Source organism: Nicotiana tomentosiformis, chromosome 5 (assembly GCF_000390325.3).
Source record: "Nicotiana tomentosiformis chromosome 5, ASM39032v3, whole genome shotgun sequence".
Lineage (NCBI taxonomy): Eukaryota > Viridiplantae > Streptophyta > Magnoliopsida > Solanales > Solanaceae > Nicotiana > Nicotiana tomentosiformis.
In genome coordinates, this window is record NC_090816.1 from 117,537,307 (window position 1) to 117,564,041 (window position 26,735).

General features: G+C 36.9%; 4 protein-coding genes across 4 annotated transcripts; all 4 read left to right on the forward strand.

The window, feature by feature from the left end:
- The first annotated feature begins 1,222 nt into the window (after positions 1–1,222).
- LOC104093676 (homeobox-DDT domain protein RLT3) lies at positions 1,223–11,669 on the forward strand. The gene is made up of 16 exons (XM_009599462.4): positions 1,223–1,655; positions 2,908–2,966; positions 3,083–3,382; positions 3,505–3,561; positions 3,669–3,918; positions 4,094–4,194; positions 4,487–4,573; positions 4,697–4,828; positions 5,750–5,890; positions 6,370–6,492; positions 6,594–7,034; positions 8,261–8,677; positions 8,776–9,372; positions 10,037–10,141; positions 10,360–10,569; positions 11,168–11,669. The coding sequence occupies exons 1-15, from the start codon at positions 1,373–1,375 to the stop codon at positions 10,549–10,551; spliced, it is 3,285 nt and encodes a 1,094-aa protein (XP_009597757.1). The 5' UTR covers positions 1,223–1,372; the 3' UTR covers positions 10,552–10,569; positions 11,168–11,669.
- A 6,559-nt stretch (positions 11,670–18,228) lies between these two features.
- On the forward strand, positions 18,229–18,894 carry LOC138893049 (uncharacterized). Its single transcript, XM_070176818.1, has one exon. It carries the CDS (start codon positions 18,229–18,231, stop codon positions 18,892–18,894), a length of 666 nt encoding a protein of 221 aa, XP_070032919.1.
- Positions 18,895–18,942: 48 nt separating this feature from the next.
- Positions 18,943–20,358, forward strand: LOC138893050 (uncharacterized). The gene is made up of 4 exons (XM_070176819.1): positions 18,943–19,125; positions 19,216–19,572; positions 19,740–19,885; positions 20,010–20,358. Exons 1-4 carry the CDS (start codon positions 18,943–18,945, stop codon positions 20,356–20,358), a joined length of 1,035 nt encoding a protein of 344 aa, XP_070032920.1.
- A 3,701-nt stretch (positions 20,359–24,059) lies between these two features.
- LOC138893051 (lysine-rich arabinogalactan protein 18-like) lies at positions 24,060–24,401 on the forward strand. The gene has a single exon (XM_070176820.1). It carries the CDS (start codon positions 24,060–24,062, stop codon positions 24,399–24,401), a length of 342 nt encoding a protein of 113 aa, XP_070032921.1.
- The last annotated feature ends 2,334 nt before the right edge of the window (positions 24,402–26,735 follow it).

Genomic DNA, 26,735 nt, shown 5'->3' on the forward strand with positions numbered 1-26,735 from the left:
TTAAGGAGTGATAATAATATCAAAATGTTGATCGAAACATGAAAAGTTGCATAATCCATGAAATATTTGTAAAACAAAATGACGTTCATTTTTTATTTTAGTAAAAAATATTTTCAGTGAGAAAAATATTTTCAGAGAAAAATATTTTTGAAGGATACAATTTTTAACTTTTATCCATATCTTCGGTGCAACCTATATTTTCACATCGTGTCAACTTTTATTATTAAAAGATTGTGTATTACTATAAACACCGTCTTCCATCTTATACTTTTATAGGAAATAGTTTCTCTACATGCGTAAGGCACAGTTGATATCTGCGTACACTCTACCTTCCCTATTAATAGAATTATACTATTAAAGAGGGTTTGCAATATTAATAGCCCGTTTGGCCAATCTGCAAAAATCAGTTTATTTTGAGAAGTATTTTTTTTCAAAAGTGCTTTTCTGAGAAGTACTTTTGGTAAGAAACAGTTTGTGTTTGACTAATTAATTTGAAAAATACTTCTGAGCAGCAATTATTGTTTGACCAAGTTTTAAAAAACCGTTTCTAAGTGCATTTTTCTCAAAAGTGATTTTCAAAAAATACTTTTGGAGAAGAGTTATTTTTTTCTACTTCTTCAAAACTGTTTTTGCTTCTCATCAAAAGCATTTTTTTTCTTTCAAAAGCTTGGCCAAACACCTTAATTTTAGAAAAAAATACTTTTGACAAAAAAAAATCGCTTTTGCCTCCGAAGAAGCTTGGCCAAACAGGCTATAAGCTTTTCTTCCATGATTTTTTTTCTATAAATAATACTTTACTCCCTCCGGTTCACAATAAGTGACCAATTTGAATTGGACACACCCATTAAGAAAATATAAAATTCTAGATAAAAATAATTAGTGTGACTAAACTATCCTTAATTAAATGTTGCAGCATAGTTAATGTGAAGAGTAAAAGGCTTTTTAGAGATACGTACATAGGTGTAATTTTGAAAAAATAAATAAATTTTTTTCTTGATTATATAAATAGATACTTATTTTGGACAAAAATAAAAAGACAAATTGATAACTTATTGTTTTGTACATATTTCACGATCTCTCCCCCATCTTAGCTTCTCAAACCGGAGTGAAGTGTTAAACCGATTCGGTCGACATGTGGTGCATTACTGACCCCGGTTCAATCTCAGGATATTTTATTCGAACAACTCCAGAACAATTAAAGAAAAAAGCTACTAAAATAAGTGGAAATAGAAAAATATCCCAACATTAAACCCAAAACCCTACATTTGTTAAACCCCAGTCATCTTCTCCATTTTCTCAAACTCTCATAGAGTTAAAAACAGAGTCTTATCTCTGCTTCTCTAATGGCTGATTGAACCCAACTGAAAATACTATGGCGGCGAAGAAGAAGCAAAATCAGAGCAAGCAGAATTCAGTGAAGAGTAATTGCCAAATTGAAAAATCAGTGAATTGCACTAAAAAGAAGAATTGTAAAAGGAAGCAACAGCAACAGCAGAAACAGTTTTTAAATGAGGATGATTATAGACTTCGGCTTCAGGAGGTATTGTATTCACGGGATTATATTTTAGCTAAAATTTTCAGAAAGGACGGTCCTCCACTTGGTGAAGAATTTGATTCTCTTCCTGAAAATGCTTTTTGTCTCCGCCAGAAGAAAGGTAACTTGTCTAGAAAAATTCATTTCACATTTTGTGTGAATTTTTATGAAGCTTTTGATTGTTGATTGTATAGGTGATAGTTTTGTATATGGTTGTGTTCCATTTGTAGCTCTGGTTAAAAGTATAGCTACGGGATTATGTAGCGAATGAAGTCAATCTGTTATAAGCAATTGAGTCCGTCCCTACTGACGCTACAGCTTCTTTTGACTTTGGTCACACTCGGTGTAAATTGAAGTCAGTCTAAAATAGAGTTTAAGTTCTGTGCATTGTCAGTGTAAAACTCTTGATAAACATTAATTGGTAATTTGATAAATATGGTATTTACCTGCTATCAAAGGTTATAATACACTTATATAACTTAAATCCATATATACATATATGTGTGCGTTTGTGTGTTTGTTTCTGTGTGTATAGAGCTAGATAGATATTATCAGATTCGGCAGGAGGCGGCGATGGATTCAGTACTATATATCTGCAGTAGGTTCTCTATATGTTTTTGTATAGTGTCCTGCTTGGGGAGCTATCCAACGGTAGACAATCTTAGGAAGAGAGGTTTATGGTGGGGAGCAGTGTTGCATGTGCAAAAAGCATGATAAGTGTCTTTTTTTTTTGAGGGTTGGGGGTGGGGGGGGGTGGGGGTCGAGACTTTGCTTTGGAACTTTGTGCCTGTCATTTACAACCTTCAATATCCAAGGGGTTAGCCTAGGACAGTAGCTGAAATGATATCAGGATGGAGCTAAGGGACAGTTGATTAGAAGAAAAAGAAGCTACGGAGGATGGTGCCTTGGCGTGGTATCGATGAAATTATATTTGATTTATCCATACATAAAAAAAAAATGTTGTTTGATTTTTCCAAAGGAAGAAAGTATAGCTCAGGCGAAAGCGAAGTGGGTCAGCTTCTTCTCAACATATATCTACCTATGAGCATTTGACTCAAATATTCAAAATTTTGCTGATAGATGACATTGCTTGGCATTTGATGCTCCAATGGCTAGCCTTGCTATGCACATAGAGAGAAGAGGGATAAAAGGAAACAAATCTCAAAGTTTATAACTGTGCACATGAAGAGATGATTCTAATGGTAATGAGTAGAGTAGGAAAGGTTAGACAATAGCCACTTGTCATTGTGGAACGCTATTACATCTTCCTCTTCTATTTGTTTCTATGGCTGATTAATGCCAGACTGCCAGTTACCTCTTTCTGTATACTTGCTGTACTAAATCTTGTTCTTTTATTTTTCTTCCAAGATCAGGTTCCAGAATTTCTAGTCATGCGAGCCAAGAAAACCAAAGAGCGACTAAGAGGAGAAAGGTAGGCAAGATAGATTCCAGGACAAATGTTCATATCCTCTAACTGCTCATTATCAACAATTAGTTATTGTCAGTTTGTTATATTCTCTTTGTATTTAACCTTTTTTTCCAAACCAGGTCTCTGCACCTGCCAACTCACATTGCCGAGCTTCATGTGAAAGTAGCCCTCCTGTTAAGAAGCATGGTATTGGGAAAGGTCTGATAACAACAAAAGACGTTTCGGTGAAAAAGTATGGCACTGGGAAAGGTTTAATGACTGAGAAGAGGGCTTCAATTAGAAAACATGGCATGGGGAAGGGTTTGATGACAGTTTGGCGGGCAACAAATCCTGATGCCGGAGACGTCCCCACTGGTGTTGATTTTGGAGAGAGTGCTAAAGAGAGAAAGAAGAAGTTGCTGCAGCGTCAGTCTATTTTGGTTGAGCCTCAGGCCATGCCTTTGATATTTAGTTAGCAATTTGTAGTACATGCATGTCTTCCAAGTTCCCTTTCTGATTCTTTGCGAAGGTTGTTAATTGCTAGCTGAACTTCTATATGCAGAGAAAAATTGAAAAGAAATTGCAGGATACGAAGAAGGTTGGCGTGAAAAGCAGAAAGGTATTAGTCTTGCTAATGCTGAAAAGCTTCTATTGTTAGTGGTTGGAGTTGCTTTTTTTGATATATAGTGGTTTGGCTGATTTTAGTTTGGCATTTCATAATTGCAGCCAGAGAATAAAAGGATTGAAAAGCAGAAGCTGCCTCGTAAGGAAAAATGTGAACTTGCGCTGGAAGAGAGAAAGTGCCAAGATGTCTTACCTATCAAAAAAAGGAAGTGCCAAGAAGAGTTTACTCAGTTGGAGTCACTAGTGGATGATGAGGAACTTGAGTTAATGGAGTTGGAAGCAGGACCTAACTCATTAACATGCTGTACACACTTCGCAAACAATGGACTACGTGGCTGTTCACTTTGCAAAGGTAGAATAAGGCCCCCTCTTTTTTCTCTATCCTCTTTGCAAATGTTAGTTAATTGTTATATTATATGGTCTAATTGCTGTCAGTGACCAAGTGATATTACACAATTCACCAGTCATCAATTTGCTCTGAATACAGATTTACAATCCATGTCTAACAAAATTCCTTAATGCTTTAGGTTTACTTCCAAAATTTCCTCCGGATTCAGTAATAATGAAGCTGCCTATCTACATTCGACCGTGGGATTCCTCTCCAGAGCTTGTCAAGAAACTTTTCAAGGTACTCGGGAAATAATATTTTTTGCTGAGTCATGGTGCTAATACAAATAAAAAAAATGAATATTAGATTGTCATGGTTAGTGCTCACTTGGTATGCCTCATTGTTAATGTACTGTTTGTTAAAAAGATTTACTGCTCTTGTTCTCAATAAAGTTGCACAAAGATGATCCATAAAAGTGGTGAAGCATTTTGCATTTTGATACTTTACTTAACATAAGCTTACTTTCTTTTTTCCTATTTCCTTTTGTCCATTATAAAAAGCATATGGGCTAATATGCAGTTTGTTTTTGCAGGTCTTCTACTTTCTTTGTACATACGCGGCAAGAATTGATATTTGTTCCATCACAATTGATGAGTTTGCTCAAGCGTTTCATGAAAAAGTAAGTTCAGCCCTCTACTAGTTATTCTCCATCATTGTCTATTGAGACCTGATAGCTGCTTCTGAAGATGGTGATCAGATGTCTATAACTTTCCGATTTTGATATGATTCTTGTTGCTTTCAGAATTCCTTGCTCCTTGGTCAAGTTCATTTAGCCCTTCTCCAGCTTCTGTTGGCAGATGTTGAAATTCAGCTTGACAGTGGATTAATTCATCAAGCAAGCAGAAAGTGCAATTTCTTGGGATTGGTTCACTCAGTGAGTCTACATGCATTCAGATCCATTGGCACTTTTAAGGCTTTTTATTTTAACATGAGTTTGAGTCTTTAAGAAGCAGCTGTGAGACAATTTTTATACTGCAATTTGTATGTATTTGCTATCTGGCTAGTGCTTCCTAGAACTTCAATCAAAATGTGGATTATTGATTTGATTATTGTCACTTTGCTACAAAGGAGGTTACACTACTTTGGTAGGACAATAAAGAGAAGAGAAGGGGAGAAACAATGATGCTTCAGAAAATGAAAGGGGAAGGAATCTAAAATATGGTAGAAATGTTAAAAAAGAGAACTTGATCATGTCATCAGCTATCCCACAATTTGTGCTGCACTTTTATACTCTATTTCTATTGGGGTGATTCCCTGACCTACACCTATACGCCTAACCCTATAAGTTTGTACAAAGTATCCTGGAGCATATTAGTATATATTTGCTTATACTTGAATCAATTCAGAGAGTTGACATGAATTATACTTTACTGAAAATGGGACGAAAGGGAAAGTTACGGGCCTATAATCTTGAATTCTCCAGGAAGTGCATGTAATGAAGGTAGATGGTCCTTAATAATTTTATCACAAAAACAAATTAAAGGAAAGGTATAGGTCCTAGATTCACCTTTTACATTTGGTATATTCTACATGCAATCTCCCTCTATGCATTCTTCAGATACTTTTCTTCCACAGTTGCAATGGTAATACTGGTCCTGGGAAATGATTAATCCATGGATATCAAATGGTGTAATGGGTTTGCTAATCTCGTTCCCTTGAGAGGGTATATGCCGTTTGATTATTTATATGCTTGTCTATTCTGCTGACAAACTTCTGTTATCTCTGTTTTTTGAAATCTGAAGTGTGCTAATTGCTATATTCTGAAAGAGGAAGCACTTATTTTATTTCAACACAGATTGAACATGAAGAATTTAGTCTGAAACTCTGGATAAGTTCTCTCAATGCCTTAACATGGACAGAGATACTACGGCAAGTCTTGGTTGCTGCTGGTTTTGGGTCCAAACATGGTAGAGTACCTCAGGAGGCTCTCAGCAAGGTACTTCAGCTTCTGTCTACTGATTTAATTGTATTCTTGCATCTTTGATATGTCAAGTTGTCATTGGGTGTTTTGAGGCTTTTCGATCTATAAGTGGCCATATTTCATTGTAAGATATAAACTGTTGGAAGTGCCGAGCCTTCACTGGGGAGTAAAGTGGACAAATACTGTTATTTATTATCTAATTCAACTCTTTCCAGAAAGCCCCATACACATCTTAGTGTTTTTGTTTTTATGTGGCAGAGCACTCTCTCTGTTCTATGTGATGGCAAATCTAGTGAACGGCTCAGCATCCTGCTAACTATAAACTGTTATTAGTCTTGATATTTTCTTGAAAAAAGCCTTAAATCTTACGACACCTAATAATGCAAATTGTCATCCTTCGGAGGAGTGTCTTGCAGGAAGTTTTGCTGTTTGATTCATGATGTTACTCTGTAATTTTCATTTCGTTTTGTTCTTTTTGGTTTCTTGTTTCTTAGGAAGTTAGTTTGATGGCCAAATATGGGTTAACCCGTGGTACACTGAAGGGCGAACTTTTTAGCATTCTGCTAATTGAAGGAACTAATGGAATGAAAGTTCATGAGCTGGCAAAACTGCAATCTGTAAGTGGATGTTAATTCTGGTCCTTACTATTATCATTTAGCACCGCCTTCTTTACATCATAAATGCTTCGGTTAATGAATCTTTTCCTTTTGTCTTGAAGATTGTTGAATTGAATCTGGCAGCAACAACCATTCAGCTAGAAGATTTAATAAGCGCAACCCTTTCTAGTGACATTACCTTGTTTGAAAAGATTTCATCTTCAGGGTACCGTCTACGTATTAATCCTTCTTCAGAGGAATCTGAAATTTCTTTCTCAGATTCCGAAGGAGATGACGCCGAGGTTATTAGTGGATACATCAGAGATAATTCAGACTGTGAGTCCCACGAACTAGTTCCAGCTGAATCTGGACGGAGATGTCAGTTTGAAAATAGGAACAGTTCGTCAACAGTAAATACTGAAATTGATGAAAGCTACTCAGGAGAAGCATGGTTGTTGGGGCTGATGGAAGGTGAATATTCAGATCTAGGTATCGAAGAGAAGCTGAATGCCTTGGTGGCATTGGTTGATCTTCTTACTGCTGCATCCAGCAACGCTGAGAAGGTAAAAAGTTCGATATGAGTCCATTATGTCCTTTAAAGGAACTCTACCCTCTAGGTTATCATGCCCTAAAGGAAAAAGGTTATCATGCCATCAAACTCTTCTGCCTTCCTATTTGCGTGTCTCGTTTACTGTGTTCAATTTTGCCTTTTAACACATTTTGTTGTCTCCATGAGCATGCTAACTAATTTTTGCTAGTAGGTAAATTTCTGAGAAACTTCTGAGCTGAAAGATAAACCTTGAAAATTGGTGGCAAAAGGTAGATAAGGAAACCACACCCTTCTCTATAACTGCTGATGCAGTACTGTTACTCTGGAACAAAAATACATGAACAAGGAAACAGCTCTGGACCTATTAACAACCAAAAGAGATAAAAGGAAAAGGTAAAGCAAGAGGTCAACTGAAGACATCAATAGAAGCCTTACAACTTTTACATTATTTCTGGTGGAGGACGATGGATTGCTGTTGCAGTCAAGAAAACCGAGTCGCTCCTAGGGCTTTGGTTTAACAAGTAACAACGAAGGTAATACAACTGGGAATGTGCAGTAGGTGCACATCACGAGTTCAAATACTGGCTACTGGACCTTGCCAGTATTTAAATGGAGAAGAATGGAAGGGCGTAACCATTTTCCATCAAGTTCCGAAGATGGAAACAACGGATTTCTTGGTTATCTCAACCCCCCCCCCCCCCCCCCAAAGAGTAGGAAAATATAGTGTGTCGCATTAGTTAACAACTTTGAGGGGGAAGCTCATCTGTTTCTAATTCATGGTGATTAGCAGTGCCTTGGTGCTTTATAACTTATAAGTATATTTAAGTGTGTGAAACTATAGGCAGTCCAAACGAATAGAACTATGTTCCTTTTTGTTCAATTGCCAATGTAAAGAAGCTCTTGTGGAACTAGGTTGCTGATCATTGTTAGACGGCACAGTTGAAGCCAGTCCATGAAAAGCATCATGTAGATGCCCTTTTCTTTTCTTCTTCCTTCCATGTCCATGGAAAAATCATGTCTTCCTATTGTAATAGGCCTGTATTTGTTGTCTCTTTGTTGGTTACCGATCCTTTCTTTTGATATTGCTATATATCGAGTACTGATAAAAAGAAGATATTGTTATATTGTATGAGTATTGCCGTTATTCACGGCACTAACACATGAAGATAAAGAAGTGCATTTGTATGTCAGATCGGCTTCTTTTTGTGCATTTTAATTAGTGACAAGTTTTGTCTGCAGGATCCGATGCCGTCCAGTGTAGAATATGCTCCTGCGAGGATTCATCATGCTTCTGGTGGAAAAATAAAGAGGTCATCAGCAAAGTCATCCTACTTGACTGGGCAAGCACAAAGTCATAGTGGACTTTATAGTAATCAAGATTCAACAGTGTCGTTGGAACTTGAACCTGTTGATTCTTCAGCATCAATGTCACAAATCTGGGAGAAAAATAAGTCACCTAGCACTGCAAAGAATGCCAAAGAACTGGAAGCTGGAGACGATTTGCACCCAATGCAGTCTATCTTCCTCGGTTCTGACCGTAGGTACAATAGATACTGGATTTTCTTGGGCCCTTGCAATGATCTGGATCCTGGGCACAGGAGGATTTATTTTGAATCTTCTGAAGATGGTCACTGGGAGGTGATTGATACTGAAGAGGTACTTTAGTATATTTTCGGCACTTCTGTTTCTTATGTTTGTAGCTGCAACAACTTTCAAGAAATGAACTTTTCCCTTTGTTTTTAATCTGGTTGCAGTCTTTATGCTCTTTGTTGTCTGCGTTGGACCGTAGAGGTACACGAGAGGCTCTTCTAGTTGCATCTTTGGAGAAACGGGAAACCTTCCTTTGCCGAGCAATGTCGAATTTGCTGAATGATTTAGGAGATAGGCAATCACCTCTCTGTGGAAGGAATTTTTCTAGGGAAGATAGTTCATCATCTGCAGTTTCTGATGTGGACAACTTAGGCCTGGTTGAAGTGCACAATGGTTCTACTGGTTCGCAGGTGCCTGTAGGGAGGAAAGGAGAACATCAGCAAGAAAAATGGAACAATGCTCAAGCTTTTGACTCATGGATATGGACATCATTCTATTGTAATCTTGCCACTGTGAAATGTGGGAAAAGGTCTTATCTTGATTCACTTGCAAGGTGTGAACAGTGTCATGATCTATACTGGAGGGATGAGAAGCACTGCAGGATTTGCCACACTACGTTCGAGCTTGATTTTGATCTTGAAGAAAGATATACCATTCATACTGCAACATGTAGGCAGAACCTAGACCCTGAAAAGTTCTCAAAGCATAAAATTCTCCCATCGGAACTGCAGTCACTTAAAGCTGCAGTACATGCAATTGAGGTGAGCAGGCATTCTAATGCTTTTGCAGCTAGTATTATATGTCCATATTTTAGTGTCCATTTTAAAAGTACAAATATAAAGTGCTCCAAATACACAAGAACCCTTTATTGAGCTTGTTGAGTAGGTTAGATATGTTACAATGCATGAGATACTTGTATCATTTTGAGTGGTATGCATATCTTGCTTAAAAGGTTCATGTTCTTCTATTTCTTCCTGTCCAAGTTGTCCACATACAAGCTAGACAAACTACTTTCCATGTCTTGCTTACTGCAAGTTGGGCAGTATAAGGTCCCTATTGGGCATGGCCTAGTGGTTGAAGCATGTGAGTAACAACCTCACAATCTCAGATTTGACTCCCAATTAGAACACTTGGTGTGAGCCCAACTGCTCCAGCCTTGGTAAGCAGGATTACCTTGTCGGCCTGTGTTTGTGGGCTCGACAGGTTCTCCGGTGGATTAGTTGAGGTGCGTACAAACAGGCCTAAGAAAAAGCAAGACAGGCATCAGATAGCTGAGTTGAAATTGAAAATAGACTTAAACTACCTGATATGCACCTTCATAGTCTTAAAGTTACTTGTTCTGTGAAGTGCCACGCAGTTAACCATCCAACTTATGTTTTTGCAATTAAAAATCTGATTTATGTTTTATCATTTATAATGTTGCAGTCAGTAATGCCTGAAGATGCCCTAGTTGCTACTTGGAGAAGATCTTCCCACAATCTTTGGATCAAAAGACTGCGCAGAGCCTCAACTTTATCAGAGATTTTACAGGTGACAAATACTGCCTGTCCTTCAGTATCTTTTTGATAATTGGTCTTAATTTCGCAGGAGTCGCATTTTGGAGTTCAAAAATAAGCAGAGATCCGTAAAGTCTAGAACAATACCCTTCCAACTGTTGCTAGATCCATATTGCGTTTGAGATTATTTACTTAGAAACTTGACCTTATCAGTCTCACATAACTGGACTTCTATTTTGAAATACCTTGTAGGTTCTTGCTGATTTTGTCACTGCTATCAATGATGATTGGTTGTGTGAATCTGCTCATACTTTGGGATCGAATTATGACCCGGAAGAAATTATTGCAAGCTTTTCAAGCATACCCCAGACTTCATCTGCAGTTGCATTTTGGTTGGTCAAATTGGATGCCTTGGTCGGAACCCACTTGGAAAGTGCCCATTAGCAATATACAAGTCCAAAGGTGTGCCACTTTCTTTTGTTTGATTTAAGTTCTTTCTTGTTTTATGTTTTTGCACTTTTCTCGCATAAATCGTCGATCCATCTATTTATGCACTGAGCATTTGGTTTCCTCATTTATTCTTTATTTCTCGCTGTGTGGGGAGTTGGGAGGGGAGAGGGTTTTAAATGAAGCTTCTTATAGTGCTTCTTTGGGCAACTATGTAGCTTTTTTGACCTGGTTGAAAATATGCTAAAAGTTGGTGATACAACTTGTTGCTTGAAATGTGCATTTCCTACTGATAGTGTGTGCTAAGTCTAGCTAACAAAGGGGTGAGGGTCTAAAAATAAATAATTAAATGAAAGGTGCTAAGATCATTGAATCTTCAGGTTCTGTGGTATGTTTTCTTCCATGCCCGCTTAGGCTTGTTCTGTTTCTATCTTCTTTTGAAACTGTATAAGTAATACATCTCTCCTTTGTCTCTCAAAGTAGTTGCCAGATTTATCTCTCGACTGGCAAATATTTTGTTGTGGACCATTATGACCCTTTTGCGCTGAATATATGATATAGTCGATCTTCACTGGTCATCTGACACATCTCTTGATATTCCTTGACATTTCAGGTACATTTGTTCCGATCAGGTGATATTCTTTAATTCCAGTATTAGAGTACATGGTTTGCATCAAACCGGATCCATCACACTTCTCTGTGACAAAATTTAGACTTTCGTAGAGGGTTATTCGTATCATTATCCCCGAGGGAATCATGCCGCTTACTGCTAGAAGTGTAACAGAAAGCAGTAAAGCAGAAAGTGCGGCTTGTTCAGCAATTGGTTCAACGATCCAACCTGACATTACACACTTGTACAATGTTACTTCCCAAAATCCATTTTTGTCATCAGTATACTAGGATACATGAATGCTTATCGAATGTACATAATAGAGTAGGTCATCCTCAGCCCTCAGCGCTCCAATTTTGGCCGTCTGTTGTATTTGGAGTCACTCTTGATTTTTTCACTTGTATTAACTCATTCCTTGTAAGATAAAGAATCTGTTATACATGTCTTCGTTTGCGGCAAAGTAATAAAATTTGATGGGGCTGTTCGATGCTTCGATTTCAGTTCAGTTGTTTATTATTGATGGGGCTGTTCGAGGCGTCAATTTCAGATCACATTTTTATTCTTTCTTTGGTTTTAGACTGCTTATTTTTACTTACGGCATGAAAATATGATTTGGTTTTTTTGGGGTGTTAAGCTAAAGTAAACTAATGTGTAAGCTAAGTTGGAACTTAGAGAAACTAAAGTTATGATACAGTAGTATCATTACTAGTAAGTGTTGTTTTGAGCAGATATCGTTTCTGGGCTGGAAGGGTAGTGTGGTAAGCTACTGTACTCAACCGGACAATGAATGAAATTTGCATTTATGGAACAGGCATCGAATTTTTGACCTATTAAATGGGGAAAAAGGTAAAAAATATCCCTTTACTATGTAAAAAGGATTATTTATGCCCTACGTCATACTTTCGGTCTACCATTGCCATTGACGTTACAAAACTAGTGCAAAATTACCTTGACATTGCACCAGTTATTTCTTCGAAAATACATTGACATAGTATTGTGAGTTATTTGCCAATTTATTAACTTGTTGGAAGCGATAATGCTGGAGTTGCATTGTGTAATTTTTTATAAGGTAACGATTTATTAAATTTGCATTATCTAAATTGTAATTATTTTCCTATAAGACTAAAAATAATGTTCTTAATTAATTGAAACTTTGTTGCATCTCAAACAAAACAATTAATAATGAAAAGAGTAGTCTTTGAAGAGAAAACTGTCAATACTCCTGGCTCATCTATGTGGTCACTCAGCTCTATGTTAGAAAAAGAATTGTTAAGAAGATGCATTTGCATAAACTCAAATGTATCTTTATTTCTCTCTTGTTCTGTTTATTTAAATAATATATAATTTTACTTTAACAGAAGTTGATAAATACTTTACAATCTCTTAAAAATGTGTATTCTTAAGAAGGTGTATACTTATAGACCAATGAAAGAATTCAAGCAATTAGAGCAAACTGTATTAGACAAAGACGACGATAGTATTAGGCAAAGTAGAACTCTCGAGATTACACCAAAAAGAATCTTGATACATTGAGCCAAACTGAAGAAGATCTCAAGGATCTTACTAAAATCTTAAATAATACATATGACAAATTATTAAAAGAAAGGAAAACACAAAAGAAGCAAAGCCTTTGGAAGCATACATAAGATGTTGGGAGAGGAAATGGAGAATAAGAGGACCAAAAGAATTTAGAAGTGAAGGAAATGGTTGAAATGATAGAATTAATGAATATCAATAGTAGGTTGGCGGGGGAGATGATGGGGGTGGAGGTAAAGAATAGGTGGAAGATTGCTCGTACTTCTCGAGTGGTGGAGGTGAATAGTATGATGGTAATATTTCATTTGTCTTTAGTAGAGGTGGTGAATTGTACGTTGCAGGTGATTTCTCGTAGTATTTTGGTGGAGGTGGAGGAGATTTATAGGAAGCTGTAGATTCTTTGTAGTGGCGGAGGTGGAGACTTGTAATAAGTTGGTGATTGCTAATACTTTGGAGGAGGTAAAGGTGACTTGTAGTACGAAGGGGATTTCTCATAATAAGTGAGTCATATAGATTTTCTCTTCCAAGTCTCCATGTAAAAATGCAGTTTTTACATCTAACTGAACTAGTTCCAAATTCAACTGTGCTCATATGGCTGATGGATTCAGCTTGTAGCTATCATATGTGTCCCAACAAGGACTGGTTCGTTGATTTTCAAGAAGCAGAATGTGGAGTTATTCACACAGCAAATAACAATCCTCTTACCGCATATGGTATTGGTTCAATCCGATTAAGGAATCATGATGGATTGATCAAAACATTAACAGATGTTCGATACGTACCAGAATTGAAGAAAAATCTCATTTCTGTAGGAGCCCTAGAGTCAAAGGGGCTCAAAGTCATTGCAGAAAATGAGACTTGCATATGGTATTATGGATTGCTGTTCCAAATTTAACCCTGGTGCACTAGTGGTAATAAAGGAAATCCGGCGAAAAATCCTTAAAAATTTTATCAGATCAAGGATTGTTAAAAGGAGTAAAGACTTGCAATTGGAGTTTTGTGAGCATTGTGTCAAGGGAAAACAAACAAGGGTTAAATTTGGAACAACAATCCATAATACTAAAAGTATTTTAGATTATGTTCACTCTGATGTTTGGGGTGCTTCCAAAACACCTTCATTAGGTGGGAAACACTATTTTGTAACCTTTATTGATGACTTTTCCCGGAGAGTGTGGGTGTATACTATGAAAACCAAAGATGAGGTACTGGGAATTTTTCTCAAATGGAAGGTGATGATAGAGACTCAAACAGGCAGAAAGATAAAGTGTCTTCGCACAGATAACGGTAGAGAATACAAAAATGATCTTTACAATAAGATTTGTGAAAATGATGACATTTTGAGACATTTCACCATCAGAAATACACCACAACAGAATGGAGTGTCAGAACGCATGAACCGGACTTTGTTGGAGAAAGTTCGGTGTATGTTGTCCAATGCTGGCTTGGGCAAAGAATTTTGGGCTGAGGCAATAACATATGCATGCCACCTCATTAATCGTCTACCATCTGCCGCTATTGGAGGCAAGACACCATTTGAAAAATGGTATGGAAAACGTGCTGAAGATTATAATTTTTTTACATGTGTTTGGCTCAATTGCATATTATCATGTAAAAGAGTCAAAATTGGATCCGAGGGCAAAGAAAGCTATATTTATGGGGATTACTTTTGGAGTCAAAGGATACCGATTATGGTATCCAGAGACAAGAAAAGTTATATTCAGTAGAGACGTTACCTTTGATGAATCTGCCATAATAGATAAGGTGACATTTGAAGATGTCAAACAAACTGATGGTGATTCAAAGCAGGTGGAGTTTGAGGGAAAATTAATTTTCCCAACACAGGGAGAAAACGAGAAAACAATAGAAGATTTTTCCCTGGAAGAAGAGTCAGTGGAAGGGGAGATTCCAACTCAGGAACCCCAACAATAACTTGAATCAATAGCAACCAGCAAGCCAAAAAGAACAATAAAGAAACCTGTTCGTCTCATAGAGACGGTGGCTTGTGCAACCTCAATTGTAGCCGATGGTGTTCCTACCACTTATAAAGACGCACTCCAAAGTTCAGAAGAAGATAAGTAGAGGATTGCCATGAATGAAGAAATGCAGTCCCTTCATCAGAATTGCATATGGAAATTGGCCAATCTCCCGAAGGGCAAGAAAACAATTGGGTGCAAATGGGTATTTGCAAAGAAAGAAGAATTTCCTAACCAAGAAGATGTTCGCTACAAAGCAAGATTGGTGGCCAAAGGATACGCTCAAAAGGAGGGAATTGATTATAATGAGGTATTTTCTCCGGTCGTGAAACACTCCTCCATTAGAGTTTTGTTGGCTTTGGTAGCACAGTTGAATTTGGAACTAGTTCAGTTAGATGTAAAAACTGCATTTATCAATTTCTTCCTAAAAGGAGGCTTCAAATGTTCACACTAGTTCACATTAATCTTGTCAAAATTTAACAATAACCACATCAAATTACGCAAAGCCGACAAAATCTTGTTCAGAAAGTTAGCAAATTTCAAGAACATAAAATCTAACATAAAACTGAAACTTGAAGAAACATAAAGAGCATAATGGTTCAATATACCACAGAAAACTAAAAAAATCTTAAAACTCTTTCAAAATAATGTAGCAAATTTCAAGGCTGAAAAATAAAATAAAAGGAAATTTAACTTACAAATATAACTTGACGAACTAATAAAGAACACAAAAATAAAAAATAAAACATATCATCTTCTTCGAACCAGTTGGAGCTAGAAGCTCAAGGGACATAACTTCATGACTCCTTAGAGTTCACTATGTTCATTATTTTTTTTCCACCTAAAATTAAATGAATTCTCCAAAATGTACACAACAAAAATGTATATGCTCATTTACACTTTAAAACTCTTAAAAAGAAAATAAATAAATAAAAGGTTCTGAAAAGGAAAAGTATAAAACCAAAATAAATCACAACTAAAGGAGATTCTTTAGTACATCTTTAAAAAAAGTCAATCAAATAAATTAGCAAAAAAAAAAAAAATAAAAAAAAAAATTCAAGCTAATAATAGATCCAATATAAAAGTCGAAAAAGTAAGAAACAAAATTTCAAAATATCCAATTGTAAATATGATTGTAGGTTAAATAAGAGATCAACGAAATCTTTTTCAATTTCAGCAAATAGAACTCTTGAAACTCTATGAGCTTTGCTATCAATCAACAACTTCAAGCAAACCTTGGTCTTTTTCATGACTTTGCTCATAAATTAAGAACCTAATTAATGACCCAAAAAAAGAATTTCAATATTAGTCCACTTGTAGGGTTGTAACTTACAATATCAAACAATGCATGCAATCGAATCTCATAAACAATTAAGAAAATTTGATCAAAATAGTCGGGGAAAAAAGAAGAAGAAGCAGTTATTAATTGAAAATATGTAACCTTTGATCTTTCCTCTTCATCTTCTTATGATAAACTGCAATATTCCTGTAAGGCAAAATAGTTACTACTATTAAGATCACTATCTGGACGAAAAGTCAACAGAGAAATATTATGAGTGATCAGTAACAAAATCAAATGAGAATATATTTTATCAATTAAAGGCATTAATGAAAAGTAAGCCTTAAATACATATATTATGAATCAATAACTTAGCAATACGCTTAATGGAAATGTACGGTTTGTTCATTGTAACAATTTCAAGAAAGTGATAGCTTTTAAAAGTATAATAATAGCAGGAAAATGAAGAGACTAAACATCATTATCATGATAAAGACTTTTATTATGAATTGATCTTAACCATTAATACATTTCTATTGAAAGAATAGTTTAGCTTCTAAAGAGTATAATAAAAAATAGTTTATTTATTTAATAAGGGTATAAAGGTCTATTAATATTTAGTGGACATTTTGGTAATGTGATGATATGATATGATATATGATATGATATGATATTTGTTCACTATTTTTTCTTGTTATGTATAAGATCAGTGCCCTTACGATATGTCATACCAAACTGCTAAAACTTTAGTTTCCAAGAAAATCACAGCTTATTACATTACAAGATTTATCTAAAACTGAAACTATAGCTTTGCACTATTTCATGTTAGGATGCTGCTATTGCTCTTCACTCCCGTAGAAACAACTACAATTTACTTTCATTATCGGATTTTTGTTGCAGGTGCACCATTGTTTTCACTCTAGTTAGTTTGCTTCTTTTTCTCCTTCCTTTGCCGTATTAACTTCTATAACTTTTTTTTAACGGAAAAATCACCAAGTCATCAGGCCTGCTGCATATGTATTTGGTTAGTGATGAACTATCATAAAGCTAGATAGCAGGTGAAAACAAGCTCTTGTAATTACAAGTACTATCCCTAGTTCTAATATGGGTGATGTTCATGACATTACTATCTTAAAAACTTATCGCATGAGAGGTGATGTCCTCTTTTTTCCACCAAAGTAAGAAAGCTTATCGTGAAGTATTTCCTCTCACATTGTGTTGAGTATCGAGGTTTTGATGATTAAAAAAGTGTGTTTAAATGCAATGATTCAAAGAACTAGGTCCTCAACGTAGTTGCTTAATTGTTCTATGAACCAGCTCCTCAGGGTAAAGGACCAACTCCTCTGGTTGATGATTGTACGTCTGTACAGGACAGTAACTTTATCTCAAAGTTACCCAGGGCCGAGTTTGGTGGAAGAAGGTTGCTACATGCGATAAGGATTGTTGCCCAAGAAGATATAAATAATTCAGTTAGAGACAAGAGTCTCAAAACTTGTGGAGTCCTTGGAACAGTATGAGTCCTATCAAAAGAGAAGCTGACTATGCATAGGACTCCTAGAAGATCTTAAAGTCCAGGCGTTTAAATACTATCTACTTTGGACTTCTGATTTTATCCTTTTACACATCAACTGAAGAATTATATGTTGTTCACTCTAGTCGAATACCAGTATTGTATTCTTCTTGAGTCAGTCTAGTGAATGTGTTTTAGGAAATTGAGTTGTAATCAAGTGTCACAAATAATTACTGAGTTGGAGTGAGTGTTTGCTTTACAAGTTAGAGTAACTTGTAAATCAAATAGTCGTAGTAGGAGTACTGGAGAGTATTGCATTACAGTCTTGTAATTGATACATTTTGGCTTATTGTTCTAGTAGAGTTGAAGTTGAATATCCTACATAGTAGGTCGTGATTTTTGCACCTTTTAAACCGGGTGATTTTTCACGTAAAAATCGCTGTGTTTACTTTACTTCAAGTTTAAGGAATACGGTAACGAACTAAGTTCTTTAGTAAATCATACGGATACTCAAACTAATAATTGGTATCAGAGCAAGTTCTCTCACATACACGGCTAACACCTAGAGATATCTTGGAGGCAAGATGAGTGCTCCACCCGGAATTAATGATGGAAAATCAACTACCAGACTACCCATGTTCAATGAAAAATATTACAGTTGGTGGAAAGCAAGAATGGAAGATCATTGACTCCTACTAAACAAAATGCATAAAATGAAGCAGTTTCTAAGGACCCCTCTGAATTTGTGGGAGCAGATTTCAGAATGATGGAGAAGAATGCAAAGACTAAGAAAATCATTATATGTGGACTTGGTTCGGATGAGTACAATAAAATCTCTGCGTGCTCTAATGCAAAGCAGATATGGGATGTAATCCAAACTTCTCATGAAGAAACAAACCAAGTGAAGAGATCAAGGACAGAACTACTTGTGAGAAACTATGAGCTCTTCTCCATGAAGATGTCTGAACCCATCCAGAAGATGATGACTAGGTTTATCATAATAACTAATGAACTGAAATCACTTGAAAAAGTATTTACCTCGGAAGAGTTGGTCAGCAAAGTTCTAAGGATCCTTCCAGCTTCATGGGAATCAAAAGTCACAACAATCCAGGAAGCCAAAGAGCTTGACAAAATCTCACTTGATGAGTTGGTTGAGAACTTAAAGACTTATGAAATGAGAAAGATAGAATTGAGCAAGGAAGAACCAAAGAGGGATACGGCTTTGGTTCTTAAAGCGTCTGAGGAAGATGACTCTGATAATGATGACTCTGAACTAGCAATGTTTGCCAAGTTCAAGAGGTTCATGAAGAGCTTCAAAAGTGCATCCAAGAGAGAGACCAATGGTAAGACTAAGCAGACCGACAAAGCTAATTATGATGGGTGCTACAAGTGTAGCAATCTAGATCACATGGTCAAGGACTGCCCAATGTAGGAAATTGAGTGGAGGAAAGAACGAGCTGAAAAAGAGAAATGGGAGAAGATGAGAGAAAAGGGTTCCAACAAAGGAAAAATCCTAGGTGAAGGATTCACTGAAGTAATGAAGCAGGCCTTCTTAGAAGAATATGAAGATAGTGTAAGTGATAAAGAGAAAGAAAAGGAGGATGAGGCTATAAGTCTCTATACTGTAATTGATGAACACCAGGCTGTGGAGACAGAACCCCCAGTATAATTTGGAATGCACATTGGAAGACCTCCTTTGTTTGATGGATACCACTATGATGAATGGAAGCTACATATGGAAATATTTCTTCAGGCCACTGACTTTGACCTATGGGTAATTTTCAGTCATGAACCAATTCTCCCGACCAAAATGGATTGTGAAGGAAACAAGTGCAACAAGAGAGAAGAGGAATACGATGATGAAGATCACCAGCTAGTCCAGAAAAATACTAAATCAAAGGACCTACTCTACAGAAGCTTGTGCAGAAATATTCTTTTCAAAGTGTCCTCTTTCATCTCTGCTCATGTTATATGGAGGACCTTGAAACCTGACTTTGGAGATGAAAACATCAAAGTGGAACTGATGATAATTGAAGAATCCCAAACAGAAGAAGAAGTGATAGGAATGATGGCCATGAGTGATTCGGAAACTGAAGATGAAGCAAACCAGGTAAGTATCTCTAACTTGAAAGAAAACATTCATGCTATGTTTAAAAAATAAATAATGGCCATAATTGTGACCATGATGAGTGAAATGGATAAAATGAGTGTTGGAAATGATCAGTTAATATGTCAAACTTGATCTCAAAGAGCTTGAATCTGACAAAGCTAATATAGAGGGACATGATCAAAGACCTTAAGAACCAGGTTCTTGAGCTTACTTCTAAGAATCAGAAGTCTCCTGATATACATGGTAAGGGAAAAATGAGTGATATGCAGGATAAGCTTGAAAAAGAATTAAAAAGGGCTAACCCCCAATATTTGTGATGCTGAGTATAGGAATAAAATCCTGCAAGAAAATCTAGAAAAGGTTAATTATGAACTCTCTAGACTAAGCAAATGGCATAGATCTTCTGATGCCTTGAATTGACTGAATGAAAACTGTAGCTCTAACAAATCTGGAATTGGCTATAGAAAACCTGTTCCTAAGTTTGATCCAAAGTATGTAGGAATTTCTGATAATAAAATGTGCACTCATTGTGGAAAGGTAGAACACTTTGGAGACACTTGTCGTGCCTTAATTCACGCCCAATTTAGAAGCATCTTTGGTATTGCTAAAAATGTGAAGAAGGAAGAGGAGCCAAAAGCTAAGCCTCTTGTCCATACGAAGTGGATTAAGGTTAATAAGAAAATAGCTTCTAATCCTCTCCCCTTTTGGGAAAGAAGAGATCTGATTCATCCATTTTCAGACAAAAAAGGACCCAAGCTTGTCTGGGTTCCCAAAACTAACTTGTGATTTCTGGTGCAGGCTAAAGTGAGAGGGAACAATCAAGACTAGTATCTAGACAGTGGATGCTCAAGACATATGACTGGAGAAAAGAAAAACTTTCTGTCATTGACAGTCTTCCAAGAAGGGAGTGTGTCATTTGGAAATGGGAAAAAAGACCAGATAACATGTATTTGTAAGGTTGGTAAGTCACTTTCTCATGCTATAGAAGATGTGTATTATGTGGTAGGCCTTAAACACAATCTTCTTAGCATCTCTCAAATGTGTGACAAGGAAATGAAGTAAAATTCAATTCCAAAATCTGCAGTCACTAAGCTTGATACTGATGAAGTTGTGTTAAAAGGCAAGAGACATAAAAATGTTTACAAGATATCGATTATGTCACTTCCCTAGAGTGATCACACATGCTTAAGTATAGTGGAAGATGATCCACTACTATGGCATAGAAGATTGGGTCATGCCAGCCTCTCTCAACTCAATAAGTTGGCAGCAAAGAACTTGGTCCTTGGTCTACCAAAAGTTGAGTTCTCCTCAGACAAGGTGTATGATGCCTGTGTTAGAGGGAAACATGTAAAGTCACCTTTTAAATCTAAAAAGGTTATCAGTACCTCTAAACCTCTGGAACTCCTTCACATGGATCTATGTGGACCAATGAAAGTGAGGAGCAGAGGAGGTAAGAGGTATGTTTTTGTGATTATAGATGACTTCTCCAAGTATACATGGACTCTGTTTTTGGGATCTACAGATGAAACCTTTAATGTTTTCTATGTATTTGTCAGAATGATTCAACAAAAACTGGGATGCGATGTATTAAATATAAGAACATGCCATGGAACTGAGTTTGAAAATTCCAAATTCCTTGAATTCTGTAGCTCACATGGTATTGACCATAATTTCTATGCACCTAGAACTCCACAACAAAATGGTATTATAGAAATAAAGAATAGGTCCCTAGAATACATAGGGAGGGCCATGTTGATTGCTAGTGGACTGCCTAAGAGTTTCTGGGCTGAGGCAATCAATACTGGCTGTTACTTGCTGAACATATGCATGGTCAGACTCATTCTTGAGAAAACTCCCTATGAGTTACTTCGAGGAAGAAAACCCAACATCACTCACCTGAGAGCATTTGGGTGCAAATTTTTTCATAATAATGGAAAAGAAACTCTAGGTAAGTTTGATGATAGAAGTGATGAGAAAATTTTCTTGGGTTACTCTCTACATAGTAAAGCCTATAAAGTTTTTAATAAAATAACTATATGTGTAGAAGAAAATATTCATGTTATCTTTGATGAATCTAACAATTTGGCTGAAAAAGGTCTGCAGGATGAAGATTATGACATAAAACTCACTAGTGATGGAGTTACAAAAGAATCTGAACCTCAATATGAAGATGGATCCGAAAACCACAAGGAAGCTGATAGTGATCATGAGGAACAAGAAGAATAGAGAACTACTCTGACTGCTAACCAGACTGACGAAGCCACACATACTGAACCTGTTCCTTTGGGCCACTACTTGGGTGAATCTTCTCTGGGCATACAGATCAGACCATGGAAACGTCAAAGTTCACATCCTCTTGAGAACATCATCTCTGATCCAAATGCAGGAGTGCAAACCAGGTCTTCTCTGAGAAATCTATGTGCACTCACAACATTTCTCTAACATGTTGAACCTAAGACCATCAAGGAAGCCTTAAAGGATCCAGACTAGATTATAGCAATGCAAGAGGAGCTATAAATCAGTTTGAAAGAAGCAAGATCTAGCACTTGGTACAAAAACTCAAGAACAGAACTGTCAAAGGTACCAGATAGGTGTTCAGAAACAAGCTGGATGAACAAGGAAATATCACAAGGAACAAGGCCAGACTGGTGGTTTAGGGATACAATCAAGAGGATGGCATTGACTATGATGATACGTTTTCACTTGTAGCTAGAATGGAAGCTATAAGAATGTTGATAGCCTTTGCTGCACACATGGAGTTCACCTTGTATCAGATGGATGTAAATAGTGCCTTCTTTAATGGTTATCTGAAGGAGGAAGTGTTTGTCAAACAATCTCCTGGATTTGAAAGTGAAGAATTTCCTGACTATGTGTTCAAGCTAGATAAAGCTCTTTATGGACTGAAACAGGCTCCAAGAGCTTGGTATGAAAGACTCTCAAAATTCTTCTTAACCAACAACTTTGTAAGAGGAAAGGTAGACAACACTCTATTTCTAAAGAGCAAAGATAAAGAACATTCTGATTGTGCAAGTGTATATGAATGACATTATCTTTGGGGCTACTAATGAAGCAATGTGCAAGGAATTTGCTGAGATGATGGAAAATGAGTTTGAAATAAGCATGATAGGTGAATTGAACTTCTTCCCGGCGCTTCAAATCAAGCAAACACCTACTAGAACCATGATATATCATCAGAAATACATCAAGGAACTACTAAAGAAGTTCAACATGGACTCCTCTAAGTCCATTGACACTCCCATTGCCACTGCAACAAAACTGGATCTTGATGAAGAAGGGAAAAATATTGAACAGAAAATATATAGAGGAATGATTGGGTCACTATTGTACCTAACAACAAACATGCTTGATATTATATTCAGTGTGGGGTTGTGTGCAAGATTTCAGGAAAATCCCAAGGAATCTCACTTGAAGGTTGTCAAGAGGATACTAAGATATCTCAATGGGGACTATGCAGGGTTTCATGTTGACAGGAAAAGCACTTCAGGAACAGCTCATTTTCTAGGTTCTTGTCTGGTGTCTTGGGGAACAAAGAAGTAAAACTCAGTAGCTTTATCTACATCTGAGGCTGAATATATGGCAGCAGCATCCTGCTGTGCTCAGTTGCTATGGATAAGACAACAACTAAGGGACTATGGTATTTTTGTTGATTGTGTTCCCATTTTATGTGATAACACCAGTGCCATAAACATTGCTAAAAATTCATGTCAACATAAGAGAACTAACACATAGACATTAGACACCACTTTTTCAGAGACAATGTAGAAAAAGGGAATATCTCAATTAACTTTTGTAAAACTGAAGATAAAATTTCTGATAGTTTTACTAAAGCTCTGAGTAGGGATCACTTTGAAAGAAACAGACTAGAATAAGGTCTAATTAATTCTTCCAACTAAGTTGAACCCCAGAGAATGGCTAGAAAAAGTATAATTAGATGTAGATAATTAAGTGCAATGTGTTTGTTTTAGACTCGTGCTTGTATTAAGAACACACATGCTTGAAAAATTTGGCTGATAACTATGGTGCATGATACTAATGTGAAGTGTTAAAGCTTTCAGAAACAAGTAAGGAGCTTCTAAGGAGTTGGTTCTTCGACTCAGGTATGTGCCATCTTGTCTTAATTCACTGGGATTTAATATCCTAAATTATTGCTATGCTCAGACTTCTAATCTCGTTAGCATCACTTCTAGTGGTCTTCTAGTCAAAGAGTAATGAGGAATCCTAAAGCAATTAGAGTTCAATTACTCCTGAAATCCTAACAATCAAAGTAACCGTTATAAGAGTCCCGTTAGAATTCAAATTCGGTCACCTTCTCCCTTCCAATCAAATCAGAAGTAACGTCTTAAAAAGGCCCGTATGATCATCTTCTCAAACCTCACTGTTTCTCTCAAACCCTAAGCAAGAATCAAGAATAAGAATCAAGAACCAATTCTCTTTTTCTCCTACATTGAGTCTCTTCTCTGATCACCATGCCTAAATCCAGCCAAACCCCTGCTAAAGCCAAATCATCATACAAGACTGAAGTAAAATCCAAGATCATGAGGCCCAAAAAAAAGAAAAGTATCAATCCATCAAGTGAACCTGCACCAACACCTTCTCATTCTCCTCCGATATCCTCCACTGTACCTATATCATCATCTCCTGTTCCTGCTGCTCTCACCATACCCACCTCCACTGCACCCCCACTTCCAAAACTAACCACCCATGCATCTGTGCATACTGTGAAAAATACCTCTAAGTCAACCAAGGTCAAGGCTACTCCAAGAAAATCTGTCAAGAATGTCAAGGCAGTCCCTCATGCTACTACCTAAGTAGACACATTGGTCAAGGAAGCTGTGGTTCAGGGGGAATCAGTGTCAGTCACTGCTAGTTAGGTACAAATCCCTCATTTAAAATTGGATATTTTGGTATCCGGTATAGATGTTGCACCCTTAGACACTCTCCCACCCATAAGTGGAGAACTCACTGTAGAAAAATATGCAGACATTCTGGGGAAAGAGGCAGATACCACTACTATGGTGCCTGTGGTTGAAAGGAAAGAAGTAAAGAACCAGAACTAGTACATAAGGAGGAATATTATGGTCTTTCTTTTAGTTGGATGGAGGATAAGGATGATAATGAGGGTGAAAAAGAAGAAGGAGTTATGGACAGTCATGGGGAGGATAATGCTTAAGACATAACTAATGAATAAGAAAAGAGTGAGAATGAGGGAGATTATAGAGAAGAGAAGGAGAGTGATACAGATGATAGGATAGGTGAACAAGTAAATGATTCTGCAGAAGAAAAAAATAATAGTGAATAAGAGGGTAATTCTGAGAGTGAGGGTGAGGATCAAGAAAAAGTAAGTGAGAGTATAAGAGTGGATGAAGAAAGTGAGGAAGAGAATGAGAATATGAGTGAGAAATGGCTCTATGACCATTGGGAACACTGTCATATCCCCTTCAGAAGAAACTGGTGAAGAGAAAGGGACTCAAGAACCTGAGCCTTTGTTAACTTCTTTCACTAGAGATGAAAAGGTTAGCAGTGATGAAGATGACTTGCCATTGTCTGAGGTAGGGGAAGAAACCCAAGAAGACTCCTATGAAAACAACAAAGTCAGCAGTTCCAATAAGGAAATAAGTAGTTCCTCCTGCTAGAACTCCTCTTACAAGGAGTAAAAGAAAGGCTGTTGATGAACAAATTATTAAGGAGTCAAGAAGTGCCAAGAAGCCAAGGAAGAAAGTTTTAATTGTGGAACCTATGGTTGAGTTGGATGGAGAAGATAATTCTTAGTATGGTTTGCCAGCAAAGTCCTCTATACAAAAGAGAAAGGTTGCCAAAGCTACAAAAATTGCTACCCCTACTGCAAAGGCCAGTAGAGGAAAGAAGAGAAAGAATGTGCCAGCTGTGGTTGATAGACTCACAGAGTTCAGGAACAGAAAAATGCTTAATGTGAAGATTCTTGCAAACACTGATGAAAAGGGGATGGCTCAACTGGTTGAAAAACTTGAGCTACAGGGATGAAAGCACATGTTTGTTAAAGCTTTCCCTCTTGTATGTGTTATTGCTATAGTGGAGTTCTATGAAAACTTCCAATTTGATGGGAAGGTAGTCAAAAGTAATGTAAGGGGGTTTGAAATGGAGTTTGATGATAAGGAGCTGTGGATGCTTCTAAATATTTCTTCTTTAGGATTTGATAATTACTTGAAGAAAATGTGGCCAGCCATAGACAATGATGTTGATACTGGCATTGTGATCACAAGTAAGTTCTCTCAAAAGTTTGAACTGGATGCTCCTAGAAGGTGTACAAGACTGATATGACTCCCTTCCACAAGCTGTTTTTTCATTTTGTCAATTTCTGTATTATTCAGAGGTCTGAGAGAAGACATGAAGCTATCCTGTTGGACATGGATGTAATGGAACTACTTGAGAATGGTAGACATATCAATCTCCCTAGTCTGATGATTCAGCATATGGCAAGAGCTGCAGACACGCCCAAGCCTAAGAATGCTATGCCTTATGGTTTCATGTTGACTGAGCTATTTAGCAAGCTTAACATTGCCTTGCCTGAGCTTAAGTATGGAAATCACAATGATGTTTTGGATGATGTTATCCTCAAGCAGTGTGGCTATGAGGAGATCAAGGCTAGGGGACCCACATGATCTGCTATTCTACCTGGGAGCAGCAGGGCTGCAGAGCTCAGTAAGAGGTTGGAGTTGGCTGTTGAAGAGAATGCCAAGCTTCGTGAAGACAATGATGAACTGATAAAGGAAACCAGATAGCTTAGGGAAGATCTCAAAAGAGATAGGGAATCTTATGCCTAACATATTTCCATTCTTGTTAAAGCATTGACCCCCTCTACCTCTCACCCATGAGCTTGTTCCTTCCTAGTGTCCTTCGTTTCCTATTGCTATCCCAGTGATGCTTTAATTTTTTTTCTTTTGTCTTAGTCTGAGTAGCTTGCAGTATGTTTAGTTTATTTTGTTCTAATAGTTTATGACAAGGCCATGGGCTTCTTTTGGCACTACTAAATGTCTTCTCTTGTACTACTTTAATGCTTCGTACAATATTGGATCTTCAGCCTAGTCTGTTTGCCTTGATAATTCTTAAGCTTGTGTTGTAGCCTATATGGCCTTGAATATTACATTAACTATGCTTCATCTGTC